The following is a 15954-nucleotide window of genomic DNA, read 5'->3' on the forward strand; positions in this document are numbered from 1 at the left end:
AAAGAAAAAAAAGAACACAACAAAGAACGGAGCAGAAACGGTAGTATGCCAATTATAAGCCTAAACCTGAAGAGGTCTTGCAGGTTTCCACTTGCTCTCTTGTTCCCCTGCCACTGCCTAGAGAAGAGCTTCCCCTATGTGGCGGCTACCCATTCCCTCTGAGACCTAAAATGAACGCACATAAAGCAGAGTAATCTTAATCAAATTACAGATCGGAAGAAGCAGAGCTGCACCAACCAATCTGTAGATTCATAAGAATATTTTATTGTTTTCTTAATCCACTGTTGGTATCATTTGTTAAACAGTGTTATCATGGCAATAGCTAACTGATATAATCACCAATTCTCTCACTGTATTATAAAGAGGTCCCATAAATTGAATGGTGATTATTATCAAGGTAGGTCCAGCCTAATACCTTGAATAATGGTTTTTCACTTAACATAAGACAAGCATAAATGATATCTGATGCTTGTCCCTTTAAGCTCTTAACTGATGGTTGATAGCAATTTAAGACGTCACATATTCTTCCACTTTCCTTTTCAAAAAAAATAATTTTGCCAGGTGCAGTGGCCCATGACTGTAATCCCAGCACTTAGGGGGGCCAAGGCAGGCGGATCACCTGAGGTTGAAAGATCGAGGCCATCCTGGCCAACACAGTGAAACCCCATCTCTACTAAAAACACAAAAAAAGTAGCTGGACGTGGTGGCGCACGCCTGTAGTCCCAGCTACTCCGGAGGCTGAGGCAGGAAAATTGCTTGAACGCGGGAGGCGGAGGTTGCAGTGAGCTGAGACTATGCCACTGCACTCCAGCCTGGCGCCTGGCAACAGAGTGAGAATCTGTCTCAAAAAAATAAAAAATAAAAAAAATTTTAAAAAGTTAGCCAGGCATGCTGGCACATGCCTGTAATCCTCACTATTTGGGAGGCTGAGGCAGGAGAATTGCTTGAATCCAGGAGGCAGAGGTTGCGGTGAGCCGAGATTGCACCATTACATTCCACCCTGGGCAACGAGAGCAAAACTCCGTCTCAAAAAATATATATAAATAAATGTTTTACTTTTTCAGGGTATGTAAAAAAAAATTCAAATACAGAATTATGTTCACTTTAATAAACTATGTCCCAGACCACTGAGGATAAACACCTGAACATTATTCATGTCCTCAAAACTTTAAGGGAACACAGGGATGCATCATCTTGAAACGAAAATTCAGAGGAAGGAAGAGGAGGCAAATTTAAAATATATTAAATAATATTCTACATATACATGCAAACACGGAGCAAAAAAATCAACAGACCTTACTGACTTGATGAGAATCGGGAATGTCTCCAAGGTCTCTGGCTGTGAAGCCCAAACCTGATGCTTTCAATAGCTAACCGGACAGGGTAAGACTATCCTATCACTAAAAGTTGACTCTTTATCAACTTGGTAAATCTAACTTGAACACAAAGGTAGATTTCCGGAGATGTCTTGGGCCATCCACATCTTTGCTACACAATGATTCTGGTTTAGCTGTCTACTTTCTGGTAGCTACCTCCATTTTCATCTCTAACCCTCACCTCTGCTTCTATTGTTCAATCACATTTGCCATGCATACTTCTTTCCTGCTTCTACTTGTTATTCTCTTTCTTCTAAGCTGGTTGATAACATTTGCCCATGGTTTTATAACCTTTGCTATCCAGGAATCCAGCCTAATACATCATCCTTAGGCCTATAGGTTTTCACCACTGCAAAGCATACAAAGGTTAGAAAACAAAACTAACTCCTAATCTCCCAAATTTCTGGTTTATGCCTATTCCAGATGATGATGTTATTTAATTCTAACCTAAGACTGAAGCACGGCTATATCTATTAACTTTAAAATATGCGCACATCAGGCCAAGAGATTTTTTTCAGTCACCCTTTCTGAATAATTATAAAACAAGGGACAACAAATGAGCTGACAGGCTTTTAGAAAAAAGGAGAACAAAATAGCAAAATAAGTTTATTTAAAAAAATTTTTTTTAGCTTTTTTTTTTTTTTTTTTAAAGATGGGGTTTCCACAATTTTGGTTTGGTTTTTTTTGAACTCCCAACCTCAGGTAATCCGCCCGCCTTGGCCTCCAAAGTGCTTGGATTACAGGCGTGAGCCACCACACACGGCTGATTTTTTAGCTTTCTAAACAAAAGCTTAATATGAAGACTGAATTCCTGAAATAGTAGCGAAAAAGAGAAACTATATTGTTCAAAAGCTAGTTTACATACAGCTTATAGTTACTTATATCTCAAGGGATGTTTCCTGCAAAATATTTTCATGTGAGTATGTTATTGAAATTTCCCGCCACCCCCGCTCCCCAAAAAAACAGGGCATCTCCACTTTAGAAAAAAAGTAACACATGCCACATATTTAACAAGTGGCTGTTTGAGACATATAAAGTATAAATAAATTTATATGCTTACAGTTTTATAAGAGAGTCAGTGGTCAAGTTCAAGAAGGATATACTTACAGTTTTATAAGAGAGTCAGTGGTCAAGTTCAAGAAGGAGATAAATGAAGATGACTACTCTACAGGACTTGTAGTTCTTTGTAGACGTCCCCCTTAGCTGAGCCCCTTTCTTTTCTCTAGGTGTTGTCAGGATATTAGGAAGTTAGGCAAATTTGTCCATAACACTTGAACCAACTTGGCAGTAGCCATTTTATTTCTGTATTTCCTTCAAAGAGCAGTAAGATGTTCTCTCCTCTCTTCTATGTGCCTTGTCACTCTATTTTTAGGGAGACATTCTATTCTAAAATCCAGCATCTAACAAATTTCACCCCTAAAATATTCATTCTTTTTTTTTATGCTTGTTTTCAAGTCAGACCCATCAGCATAAAATTATTCATTCTTTTACAAAGAAAATCTCAGCACCTACTATCTGTAGGTCCTTGCACCATGAGATTCATGGCTTTGAACCTACCCTTAGAGAGTTCATTGTCAAAATGGGAAGACAGTCACATTAAATACATTCAATACAAGGTCAGAAAATCCTGAGTGCGGCCCATATGACAGGAATAGATAAAAGAGCTGTAGACATCAGAAGAACATTTCTCCTGGGCCAATCAGAAGGCTCCACAGCAAGGGGAAAGCACTTCAGCTGGACCTTGAAAAATGGGTAAGAGTTAACATGTTTAGAGACTTAGAAGAAGGGCAAATGAGGCAGAAGAGTTACCTTACTTAAAAGAGGAAACAGAAGTAACCCAGTTTGGCTCACACCTGTAATCCCAACACTTTGGGAGGCCGAGATCATGAGATCAAGAGATCGAGACCATCCTGGCTAACATGGTGAAACCCCCGTCTCTACTAAAAATACAAAAATTAGCTGGGTGTCACGGCACGTGCCTGTAGTCCCAGCTACTCGGGATGCTGAGGCAGGAGAATTGCTTGAACCCAGAAGGCGGAGGTTGCAGTGAGCTGAGATCGCACCACTGAAATCCAGCCTGGCGCCTGGCGACAAAGCGAGACTCTGTCTCAGAAAAAGAAAAAAAAAAGAAGTAACCCAGTTTGGCTGAAGTAACAAGTAATATTCAAAGGAAGTATAGGGCAGGGTTATAACACCAGATTGTTTTGAAAGACAGACTGAAGAGGTTAGATTTTTATACTCCAGCAATAAAAAACCCAAAGGCCATTAAAATACAACCCAAACTTTACAGACAATATACAAACCAAGATACAAAAACTAAATGTACTCACTAAGCACTCCTCTGAAATTCTCTTTACAACTCCTAACTGAAATCCTTGATAAATTTTAAAAAGGTAGAAATCTCTAAACGCAAAGTACAGTAAAAAAATAATTTTTTTTCCAAGATCAATTTCTTCTCCCTGCCTGCTTATTTATAAAAAATAAAAACAAAAGACCTTTATGACCCTGCTGTCTATACCAACGATTGTCTTTCCTCAAGTCTTTCACATCTTCTCAAACAAATGGCCAGTACCCAGAAGATGCCTTTATTTCTTTATTACCCACCCCTGATTTGGCTTTCACCCCCACTACTCTTGATTTTTATTAGTATACTCTCAATAATAACTTCCTTTACAAATTCAATAGCTTGCTTCTTCATTCTCTCTGAATCCTGTAGCTTTTTACACTTCTGCCCCTAAAAACTCTCCTGTGCCTTTTCATCACCACTGCACTTTCCTAATTATCCTACCTCTGATGGAACCTCTTCTGACTCCTCTTCTTCCTGTCATTTCCTAATTGTGAGCTTCCCAAGCGTCAATTTCTGATCTTCCATTCTTTCCTCTCCACACTCTTCCCTTTTGTTAACTGGTCTTACCGCTTATCTTCAACTAGTTCTAGCCACCCTAACCATAATCCCAGGTGGCATTTCTAGAGACATGTGTACTAATCAACGGCAAAGGTAAGAGAATTTGTTTTTCACAACTAATTTTTACTTCTAACAGTAGTATTTTTGTAAGTGGTTATAAAAAATGAGTGTAAATTTCAGGAAGTTTGTAAAGTCAAAGTATACAGCCAAAGGCTATCAGGCAAAGCCTGAAGATTTAGTCAAGTATGGAAGGTCAAGCTAGACAAAGCTAGACAAAACTTAAAACAAACAACACAACAAAATCAGGGTGTATAACTAGGTTGAAGAAATAATGGACAAAGCTTTCTTTGCTACACCTGCCCTATTTCGGTCAAGAGTGAAGCCCAAGCCTGTGGTCTTGGATGAAGGAAAGTAGGTGTGCCTGTCAGGCATGGTGTGGGGTAAGAAAGAAGATGAGAAACTGATGGCTGTGTACTTTGGGAGGCTGAGGCAGGAGGATCACCTGAGTTCAGGAGTTCGAGACCAGCGTGACCATCATGGAGAAACCCCGTCTCCACTAAAAACACAAAAGTAGCTGGGTGAGGTGGCGCATGCCTGTAATCCCAGCTACTGGATTACAGTAGCTGAGACAGGAGAATCACTTGAACCTGGGAGGCAGAGGTTGCGTTGAGCCGAGATCATATCATAGCACTCCAGCCTGGGCAACAAGAGGGCAACTCCATCTCAAAAAAAAAAAAAAAAAAAGAAAGAAACTGCTAACTAACAGCTCCTCCTCATTTTAGAAGGGTAGAAAACTTTACTATGCATTCCAGAGAAAAGCAGGGAAAGATGAGGATTATCCACTTGACTGTTCTTTCTTCATTTAAGTAGATTATGAAGGAAACTGTCTTCAAAATCAAGATAAAACTAACATATAAAAAAACGGGATGGTGCAATGGCTCACACCTGTAATCCCACCACTTTGAGAGGCTAAGGCAGGTGGATCACCTGAGGTCAGGGGTTTGAGACCAGCCTGGACAACATGGTGAAACTCTGCCTCTACTAAAAATACAAAAATTAGCTGGGTGTTGTGGCATATACCCATAATCCAAGCTACTCGGGAGGCTGAGGCAGGAGAATCACTTAAACCCGGGAGGTGGAGGTTGCAGTAAGCTGAGATCGCGCCACTGCACTCTAGCCTGGGTGACAAGAGCAAAACACCATCTCAAAAAAAAAAAAAAAAAAAGAAGAAGAAGAAGAAACATAGCTTTATTCATTATTTTTCTTCTTGTGGAATGTAGCCACAGGCTAAGAAACTTACAAATCAATGACAATTTGGAGACTATTATTTCTATGTATTTTTATATAGCATTATGTAGCATTCTCAATACAAAGGATATCTCAAAGTTTAAATCTGGCTAATTGTGAAATGAGAAAAGTCATTTCCATAGTGAGGAACTCTATCTGGAACCTACCTGGCTCTAACAAATAATGTACTGAACAAACAGAGTGCCTTCAGGGAGCACTTAGCAATGTACAAAGCATTTTTACATATATTATCTCACTAAATCCTCACAACAACCCTGTGGAGTATCACAGGCATAACTATTGGACCAAATACAATACTGGGCCTAAGACATGGCTAGGTCACAGTAAACTAGAGATGAAAATCACCCTCACACTAAAGATTTCCTGATGCACACCTCACAGAATGAGGTGCTCATATCTCAAGATTTCAAATGAAAATGTAATGAGTGGTGTTAACACAACTGAATACTTTTTGAATAATCAATTATATTCGATACAATTCAAAATATGTAAAAAAACAACTAGGATACACCTCCACCTCAGAGCACTTAAAAAAAATCCTGGGTCGGGTGCAGTGGCTCAAGCCTGTAATCCCAGCACTTTGGGAGGCTGAAGCGGGCGGATCACGAGGTCACGAGATCGAGATCATCCTGGCCAACATGGTGAAACCCTGCCTCAAAAAAAATAAAATAAAATAAAAAATAAATCATTTGGTGGTTCTTCACTATCCATGCTAGGACTCCAAAACAGAGATAAGTTTTCCTACCAGGTTAGGGAAAACCCTACAAACCAAGAAATGGGATTTTCCACAAGGTCTCTATTAGGGTAAGACATATTCCTTAGTCTGATACCTTAAAAATACCTACAAAAAGTTTTTCTAAGGGCTCAACGTAGTCATACCACAACTAAGAGGGACTGTTTCATCTTAAGTGGTGTCCCTAGTTTGACTTGTTAATAAAATCTGAGCGGTAACAATTCATTGAAAGGAGACTAACTGCAGATTTTTCCCTGTAAGACTGAATTTGATCAGTTGGAGCCCCTCTGAGCACTTAAGAGGTTAAAATTCCAGATGACAAGTAAGTATTCTGCCTCTAACTCTTTAAGTGAGGATAGCTTTTGCATTCTCCCTCCTTCCCACCTACCTCTCCTGGGGGAAAAAAAAAAAAATACATTATAGAAAGTGAAAGTTCCAAACACTTCTTAATTTATGCATACATCACATATAATCAGTATTTTCTTTAAATTCCTAAGAAGGAACCATTAAACTCCAGAAACATCAAAATAGATTGTAGAATTTTAAAAATCAAATTATACTATGGCTTTACTATGAGGGACAGCAGTCACACAAAGTTTCAGAGGCCAAAAACAGCCAACTAAAACAGCACTTGGTTATTAACACTCTCTTTCTCTTCTTAGGACATTTCTAAATTTTCACAAGATGGTTTGATAAAACAGATACGAATGAGGAGAACTAAATAATTTATTACTGTTATTAATGTTGAAATAAAATACAATTATATAGAACTATACATCTCACAACCCATTTGTCATCTCTAAAATAAATGATCATGTAGAAATCTTATTTTATTTTTAATTTTTTTTTTTGAGACAGAGTCTCGCTCTGTTGCCAGGCGCCAGGCTGGAGTGCAGTGGCACAATCTCATCTCACCGAAACCTCCGCCTCCCGGGTTCAAGCAATTCTCTTGCCTCAGCCTCCCGTGTAGCTGGGACTACAGGCACACGCCACCACACCCAGTTAATTTTTGTATTTTTAGTAGAGACGGGGTTTCACCATGTTGGCCAGGATGGTCTCGATCTCTTGACCTGGTGCCCGCTTCGGCCTCCCAAAGTGCTGGGATTACAGGCTTGAGCCACCGCGCCTGGCGATCATGTAGAAATCTTTTTGAGAAATGCATGATCATTAAGCATTTAAATTCATAGTACTACCTGATAATTACAAGCTGATGTGGTTATACTCTCCAGCTTTCTTTACCCCCTGAAGGCTTTATAACAAACCTTGAGAAAACGATTTAAATATAAATTCACAATGTTAACTCTGACTAATTTTAGTTTAAATCACACATCACCCAAACAACATTATCATAGCACTTTACAGACAAAACATGTTTTTAAAATAATGAGCATCTTCTAAAGTCTATAATGCTAGGCACACATTTTCAACTAATTTCTCTCTGAAAAACCTCCATCAGCTACAATCGGATATGATCATACCAGATACAATAAAACACAACAGTAATTCAAAAATAGAACTGACTTCCACTAGATCTGGAGACCTGTGTTATTTGTCATTCTCAGCTTTAGTACTATTTGCAAATATCTGACAAGCAATGTCCACTATCACAATACATCACCTCAGTATAATGCAGCCCTGAGATCAGATCTTAAAATGGGTAGCACAGGCCTTGTGAGGTGGCTCCAAAGTAATCCGACCACTTTTGGAGGCAGAGGTGGGCGGACTGCTTGAGATCAGGAGTTTGAGACTAACCTGGCCAATATGGCAAAACCTCATGTCTACAAAAAATACAAAAAATTATCCAGGCACGGTAGCACATGCCTGTAGTCCCATCTACTCAGGGGGCTAAGGCATGAGAATTGCTTAAGCCTGGGAGGCGGAGGTTGCAATGAACTGAGATTGTGCCACCACACTCCAGCCTGGACAGAGCAAGACTCCGTCTCAAAAAAAAAAAAGATGGGTAGCACAGAGCAGCCACCTATTTATATCTATTATATCTATTAAATGCCAGGCACTGGAGAGAACACCAAAACAGAAAGGGTTTTATCCTTATGCAGCTTATTTTGTTTATCGTCTGTCATGCCCCTGAGATACACACAAGATCAGACCATGAAGAACCACACTAAGGAATCTGGGTTTTATTCTAAGTGTAACCAAAGCCACTGAAGAATTTTAAGCAGAGAACTGCCAAGATGTGACTTAGGTTGTTAGAAGGTCAAGAAGGTACCAACAGGTAGGTAATGGAGGAAACCCAGCAAAGGGGCTAATACAGGAACTCAAGCAAAAAAGGGCTCATTTACAGTAAAGACTATGAAAACATTAAGTGGACAGATTCAATGTCAGAATTTTGCTGTCAGACAATCTTCAGTTTGAGCCCTTTTACCATTTACACATTTGGGCAAGTTACTTATATGCTTTGAGCCTCAATTTCCTTACTTAACAATGCTTGTAAAACTCTATCACATAGAAAATACACACATTATGATAGTGTCTTGGGAACAAAATTCACTTGAAGTTTAAATAAATTGACTTCCTTTTCCCTCACACCAACATTAGTAATGTTAAGCAGGGTTCAAGAGCAGTTATATACACATTTTGCTTTATCAGGAGACAAGTTCCCGTTTCCCACAGAACTTACACTAAAACTGTTCATAAATATACAGGAAGCAAGGTGTTTTTCTCAAATTAAAGTCTAGTTTGCACCTTCAATCTGTGTTTTCACATGCATTCTTTTAATTCCTCAGTGTATGTGAGAAAAAAAGGATATAAGTAGAACCTTGCAGTTACATTGTGATCAAGATTCTGGTGTTACTACCAATTATTTCAATTTATTCTGTCAATAGTTTTTTGTTTTTTTGTTTTTTTTGAGACGGAGTCTCGCTCAGTTGCTCAGGCTGGAGTGCAGTGGCACCATCTTGGCTCACTGCAACCTCCATCTCCCAGGTTCAAGCAATTCTCTGCCTCAGCCTCCCAAGTAGCTGGGATTACAGGTGCCTGCCACCACATCCAGCTAATTTTTGTATTTTTAGTAGAGACAGGGTTTCATCATCTTGGCCAGGCTGGTCTTGAACTCCCGACCGTGTGATTCACGCACCTCAGTGTCCCAAAGTGCTGCGATTACAGGTGTAAGCCACGGAGCTCAGCCAGCTTTTATATAGAATGTTAATAAAGTATGGCATTCCTCATTCTTGCAGCACTGGTACATCAGGAAACCAAGTTACCAAAAACCCTCTTTGATAAGTACATGAATTACACTTATCTTTCAGTGTCGTCCTCCTTATGTTTAATATTCTTTCAACAAAGGATGAACCATCCTGAAATTCAGTGTCATGTTTACCACTCGGTATTTACTAAGCAGGGCTACATGTAATACAACATGCTAGGCACTATGGGAGAAAGAAGGTTTGTTAGTGTTATATGGTCCTTACTCTCAAGGAGTTTACAATCTAATTAGAAGATTAGGCATTTACACAAGATAAGGACAGAACGACGCAGACAGAACTGTAAATATTAAAAATAAAAAGACTGGTCGGCCGGTGGCTCATGCCTGTAATCTCAGCACTTTGGGAGGCCCAGGTGGGTGGAACACCTGAGGTCAGGAGTTCGAGACCAATGTGGCCAAATATCAGTTGGTATGGTGACACCCACCTGTAATCCCAACTACCTGGGAGGCTGAGGCAGCAGAATTGGCCTGAACTGGGGAGGCAGGGGTTGCAGTGAGCCAAGATCGAGCCACTGCACTCCAGCCTGGGTGAAAGAGCAAGACACTCTCTCAAAAAAACTAAAACTAAAACTAAAAAGATCATTTTCATATGGGGTGGTCAAAAAATGCTTCACAGCTAAGCAGAATTTGAATTGAACCCCTGAGTACAAGACTTTGATCGAATTTGCTAGGAAGAGAACAAGCACACACGAACTTACATGTAAGGGCTTTTTTGAAAAAACTTTTAATCTGAAAAATTTAAACATGTAAAAAAGTCAAAAGAATAATAAACCTCCATGTATACTCAACACCCAGCTCCAGGAATGATCAACTCATTGCCAATAATTTACATGTCTTCTTATACAAAAATCCTAAAAGAGCCTATCTGCATATGCCTCTACATTCTTCACTGACTGCATCCTCAGACAAATCTCTAGTGCCACAACAGTATCCACAGTTTGGTTTTTCTAAAGGCCAAATAAAGTGCAAGTCTGTTACAAATAAATAAATAAATAAATAAGTGGGGGCCTGGCACAGTTGCTCATGCCTATAATCCCAGCACTTTGGGAGGACAAGGTGGGCGGATCGCACAGACTGAGTTCGAGACCTGCATGGGCAACATGATGAAACACCAACTCCCCAAAAAATGCAAAAATCAGCCGGGCATGGTAGGGCCCACCTGTGGTTGCAGCTACTCAGGAGGCTGAGGCAGGAGGATTGCTTAAGCCCTGGAGGTGCTGCTGTGATCCCTCTACTGCACTCCAGCCTGCAAAGTGAGACCCTGTCTCAAGGGGAAAAAAAGATCAGCTGCTGGGCGTGGTGGCTCACGCCTGTAATCCCAGCACTTTGGGAGGTCAAGGCAGGCAGATAGCTTGAGGTCAGGAGTTCAAGACCAGCCTGAATAGGGCAAAACCCTGTCTCTCCTAAAAAAAAAAAAAAAAAAAAAAAAAAAAATATATATATATATATATATATATATATATATATATATATACATACATATATCGGGCATGGTAGCACATGCCTGTGGTCCCAGCTACCTGCGGGGCTGAGGCAGGAGAACTGTCTGAACCTGGGAGGCAGAGGCTGCAGTGAGCTGAGATCAGGCCACTGCATTCCAGCCTGGGTGACACAGTAAGACCTGTCTCAAAAAAATAAAAAATAATTAATCAACTCTTGATCATTTGCACAAACCAAGGGAAGAGTGACAAAGATACTGCAAAATGATAGATAACCCAAAAATCAGTTTGCATATACTTTTGGATACCTTTTCCATACGTATATTTCAATAAGAATGAGTAAAGTGATGGGAGAATTCATGTCAAACAAAATAGAGCATCACAAGTGAAGTACTTTAAATACAACACTTGGCCTCCCAAACCTAAGTTTCTTCCTCTATAAAATAGGGAAATGTCACCTACCTCAGAAACTTGTGACAATTAAATGACTGTATATTAAATGTCATGTGTATAGTTTCTTATTTTATTATATTATTAGCCAGTTGACTCAGGAACAACTATTAAATAGAAAGCTACGGCTGGATATGGTGGCTCATGTCCACCAGCACTTTGGGAGACCAAGGCAGGTGAACCACGAGGTCAGGAGTTCCAGATCAGCCTAGCAAACATGGTGAAACCCTGTCTCTACTAAAAATACAAAAATCAGCCAGGCGTGGTAGCAAGTGCCTGTAGTCCCAGCTACTCGGGAGGCTGAGGCAGGAGAATTGCTTGAACCTGGGAGATGGAGGTTGCAGTGAGCAGAGATGGTGCCACTGCAAGCCAGCCTGGGCCACAATGTGAGTCTCCACCATGAAGGAAAAAAAAAAAGGATGCTGCCCTGTTTCCCCAGCCTCTTCCCTTATATGCCACCCTCCAAATCATGTAAAAGTCTTCTTCATCTCAAAACCTGCTAAAGGTGAGGGGCTAAGCTCCCTGATTTCAAGGAGTTTCTTTGCCTGTAAAGCAAACAGAGCTGATACTGAAGAAGGTATTTCAGTCAAATAAATTTGTAAACTGTCAAACTTTACAAAGTAATCCCTCCTTAATAGAGCCAACTAATGTCAGACAGAAGCAGTGTGTGTCCAACCTGCCTAGTAAAACATGTTCATTTTCCCCATTTCTTGACCACTGAGTTTTCTATTCTTTCAACCATCTACTGCCTCTTTACAGCACAGTAAAAACAGCAAGGCAGCCATTAGGATTGTCAGCTGGGCCAGAGCATGAAAAGCTCAAGATGAGTTACCACATGGCATGACAGAAACACCTTTATACCTTCATTTCTTACTCTGTCCAGAAGGAAGCTCAAATTGTAATCCTGTCTTCCCTATGACCGACTACTGAAAGGCAGCTCTCTGTCACTCAAAACTATGAAATTTGTTTAAACCTGTTTTTAGAGCACGTGTTCTCTCTTCCTTTAGAGCTACCTTCTGTCTCTCAGTTACATTCTTCAGATTGTTACATACATCATTGAAGTTCCCTTAAGAATTATCATCTTCAGGCCAGGCGTGGTGGCTCAAGCCTGTAATCCCAGCACTTTGGAAGTCCAAAGCAGGTGGATCATGAGGTTAGGAGTTGAAGACCAGCCTGACCAACATGGTGAAACCCCGTCTCTACTAAAAATACCAAAATAATCATAATTATCAGATTCAATCACCAAATCACCAACTCCCTCTCCCTATGTGAAGATACAATAAGTTATTGACTTACAACCTCTAACACTATAAATAATCCACCGTTAAAGTATTATTCTACCTACAACCATTCCTTATTTTCAGATATTATCCATTTCTTGGATGTTTCCCTAGGACAATTATAATTAATGTAGTAAGATACGGCACTTCACAGTTTGCCAAGCACTTTCTAAATGTACTCACTTAATCCTTACAGGCTCTGGAAAAGGTAATTCCCCCTACTTTATAGGTAAGAAAAAAGGACCGAAGAACTCACTATCACGTCATATCAACAAAGCAAGTTTCACTACCACATCATATCAACAAAGCAAGTTGGTGGCAAACCGGACCTCCGAAGCAGGTTTTCCAACTCCAAACGCCATGCTCTTCCCCATTCTATTACGCTCTTTTCTAAGGGAAAGTCTACAGTTCTGTCCCAAACCACACTTGCTTCAAGAGTAAACCATCTTTAAACCATTTCTCTAGACTGCAACCTGATCCCCAGCTCCAATAATCATCCTATTTCTTGCTTCCTCACTCTCCAGCCATGACCTCCTTCTCACTATCCAATTTCCACTCTTCATGGCTACTATCATCATTCCTTCAACCCGTCCTACAAGTATCCCACCACTGCATGCTAAAGGGACACCTCTTTTGTTCCTTCCCCCAAACCCTGGCACTGCCTTCTCGGGATATGTAGGTTGTAACCTCATAAACTACACAGTAGCTTCTCACTTCTGGTCTTTAACGAGCTACTAACTAACTTTAAAAGCCCCACAGAAGTGAACTTCACTTGCAGGTCCCTCCACCTCCACACTTGGACCTGCGCGCCATTCCTCTTAAAACAATAGTAGCGACCCTTATAAAGATTCTGCCCATGCCCCACTGCCACCAACGAATCCCTCTTCCAGAATCTGGTTCTTCTAATAGGCTCACCTTCCAACCTCTTCACCCGTGACTCCCCTCCAAGGTTCCTGGACACCATCCCCCCGCAGTTTTTCTCCCTTTACTCCCGGGCCTCTGCCCACCTCACCAACTCTCCCTGAGCTCCCAGTCCCCAGAGCCAAGCAGCTGCTCCGCTCTTCCAACTCAGAAGTTCTGCCTCTATCACCTGTTCTCGCCAGAGCTTCCTCTCAGCCCAGCGGCCCACCTTTGCCCTGGCCTGCCTCTGCCTCTCTCCACCCTTTCGAGTCCTCCTGCCCAGAAGCCACCCCCACGAGTCAGTTCCGGGGTGCCTGTCGGATTCAACTTCCCATCCGTGGGGTTCCTATCCCCGGGGTCAAGCTCCCCTTCTCCATCACCTGCTCCGCCCATAGCCAGATGACATCCGCCGCTGCCTGCCGCCGCCGCCTCCTCCTCCATCCCCCTTCTCGGACGCAGGGTCCCTGGCCACTCACCGCCTTCCGCACGCGCCAGCCGCCCCCTCCGGTGGGGAAGAGGGGGGCGTGCACCCCAACCCGAGCCCCCCCTTCCCCGACACGCACCTGTTCCTCCTCCTCTTCCCCTCGGCGGGCCGCGCCGGCGCCCCGACCCCCACCCTCGCCGCGCCCCGGCCTCCCGGAGCCCCCCACTCACCACGAGTAGGTCTGCTCCGCCATGGCGCTGCCTCTCGTGGGCTCCGCTGCAGGCTGTGGCCGGGCCCGGCGGCGGCGGGCTCGCTCGGGCCGGGAGCGGAAGGCGCGGCCGGGGTTCGGTGCTTGCCCGCTCGCTGGCTCGCTGGCTGCACGGCGGGCCGGGAGGGCGGCTGGCGGGTAGAGGCCGGGCTCAGAGGCGGCCCCGCTCCCTGGGCCCCGGGGCGGGGCGGGCTCCGCTCTCGGCCTCCCTCACCCGCGGCGGCGGCGGCGGCTCCGCTGCGGCTCCAAACCCAACATGGCGGCGGCGGCGGCGGCGCCGAGAACAAGGGGGCCCCGGGGCAGGCGAACCGCAAGACGGGCCCGCGCTCACTGCGCGTCGGGCCGCGGGAGCGCCGCGCTCGGGCGGCGGCGGCGGCGGCCGGGGGACATGGCCGGCGGGCGGAGGCGGCGGCGGCGGCGGCGGCGGCGGCGGCTGAGGGGGGCGCTAGGCGATGAGGCGAGGCCGCTCGATCACACCCGCCGAGGGGAGGAGGGGCGGGGGCGGGGGCGGGGGCGAGCCTTGGGCCCGCGCGGGTCACGTGCCCAAAACACGCTCACGTGACGCGCGCCCCGCCCCTCGAGCCGGGCTCCTGCGCGGAGACGTCGGCTCCCGGGTTCTAGGCAGCTGCTGCTTGCACGGCCGGGCCTGTCTGGCCGCCTCCCTCCGCCTGGTGCCGCCCCCCTCCCCACGCGGAGATGTCGCCTCGGGTACCCTCTTATGCCCCTTTCCGAGGGGCTGCAGCACCAGCCAATCGGGAACGCCGATGCACGTCTGTTGGCTGCCACTCAGCTGTCAACCGTCAGTCAACAGTCTGACGGCCACGGGCGCCCCAAATGTCAGTCAGCTTGTCAGTCAACAGGCAGAGAGAGGGCTGCACTCCTTCGTTCTTACGTTCCTTGGTTCATTTATTCACGTAGCAAATATTCCAGGCAGTCAACCTTTATTGCGCCCAGGCCTGGTGCCAAGTCGAATACCCCACGCTTGCCTTCACTGAATCAATCAACAGATATTTGTTGGGTGCCAACCGTGTATCAACTTACTCTGCCTTCCTGGAGCTTACATTCTAGAGATGGTCCAAGCCTACAAATAAAATAATTTCAGATGCGGCTAATTTTTACAAAAACACGTTTTATACACAAGGTGAGGGGACAGAGAGTGAGTAGAGGTGTGGGTTACTTTAGATAGGGTGGTCAAGGAAGGCCTCGCTTAGGAGGTGACATTTGAGCTGATATTGAATGACAGAGCTGGCCTTGCAAAGATCCACGAAAAGCTCAAAGATCCTGGGAAAACTCAAGAAACCGTCCATCTAAAGGTTTCCTGGCACAGAAGTAAAGACAGTAGAGCTAGACCAGAGACCGACAGACTGAATCTTGGGCTTAGAGGGAAAGAGGAGGGAGAGATGAATGGAGGCCCCAGGTACTGGGGGATACTTCTCCAGGAGTGGACGAGGCAGTCTGAAAGGATAAGAGGCTTACCAAAGAAAAGGTGTTCTTGGCGGGGGGTGGTGACTCACGCCTGTAATCCCAGCTCTTTGGGAGGCTGAGGGGGTTGGATCATGAGGTCAGGAGTTCAAGACCAGCCTGACCAACATGGTGAAACCCCATCTCTATTACAAATACAAAAATTAGCTGGGTATGGTGGCACATG

The 15954-nt window shown here is 43.9% G+C and overlaps 1 protein-coding gene across 2 annotated transcripts in view; it reads right to left on the reverse strand.

The window, feature by feature from the left end:
* SPPL3 (signal peptide peptidase like 3) overlaps nucleotides 1-14785 on the reverse strand; it is a 149807-nt gene extending 135022 nt beyond the window's left edge. The window contains exon 1 of one of the 2 annotated variants that reach the window (XM_017510257.2): nucleotides 13995-14035. In XM_017510257.2, the coding sequence (XP_017365746.1) occupies nucleotides 13995-14020 (26 nt within the window). In that variant the 5' untranslated portion in view covers nucleotides 14021-14035. Of the gene's footprint in view, nucleotides 1-13994; nucleotides 14036-14268 lie in introns of those variants that run through there. The other variant, XM_017510258.2, reaches the window with a different exon arrangement.
* Nucleotides 14786-15954: the final 1169 nt, after the last annotated feature.

The sequence above is a fragment of the Cebus imitator genome, unplaced genomic scaffold (assembly GCF_001604975.1).
Source record: "Cebus imitator isolate Cc_AM_T3 unplaced genomic scaffold, Cebus_imitator-1.0 Scaffold434, whole genome shotgun sequence".
NCBI classification, from domain to species: Eukaryota; Metazoa; Chordata; class Mammalia; order Primates; family Cebidae; genus Cebus; species Cebus imitator.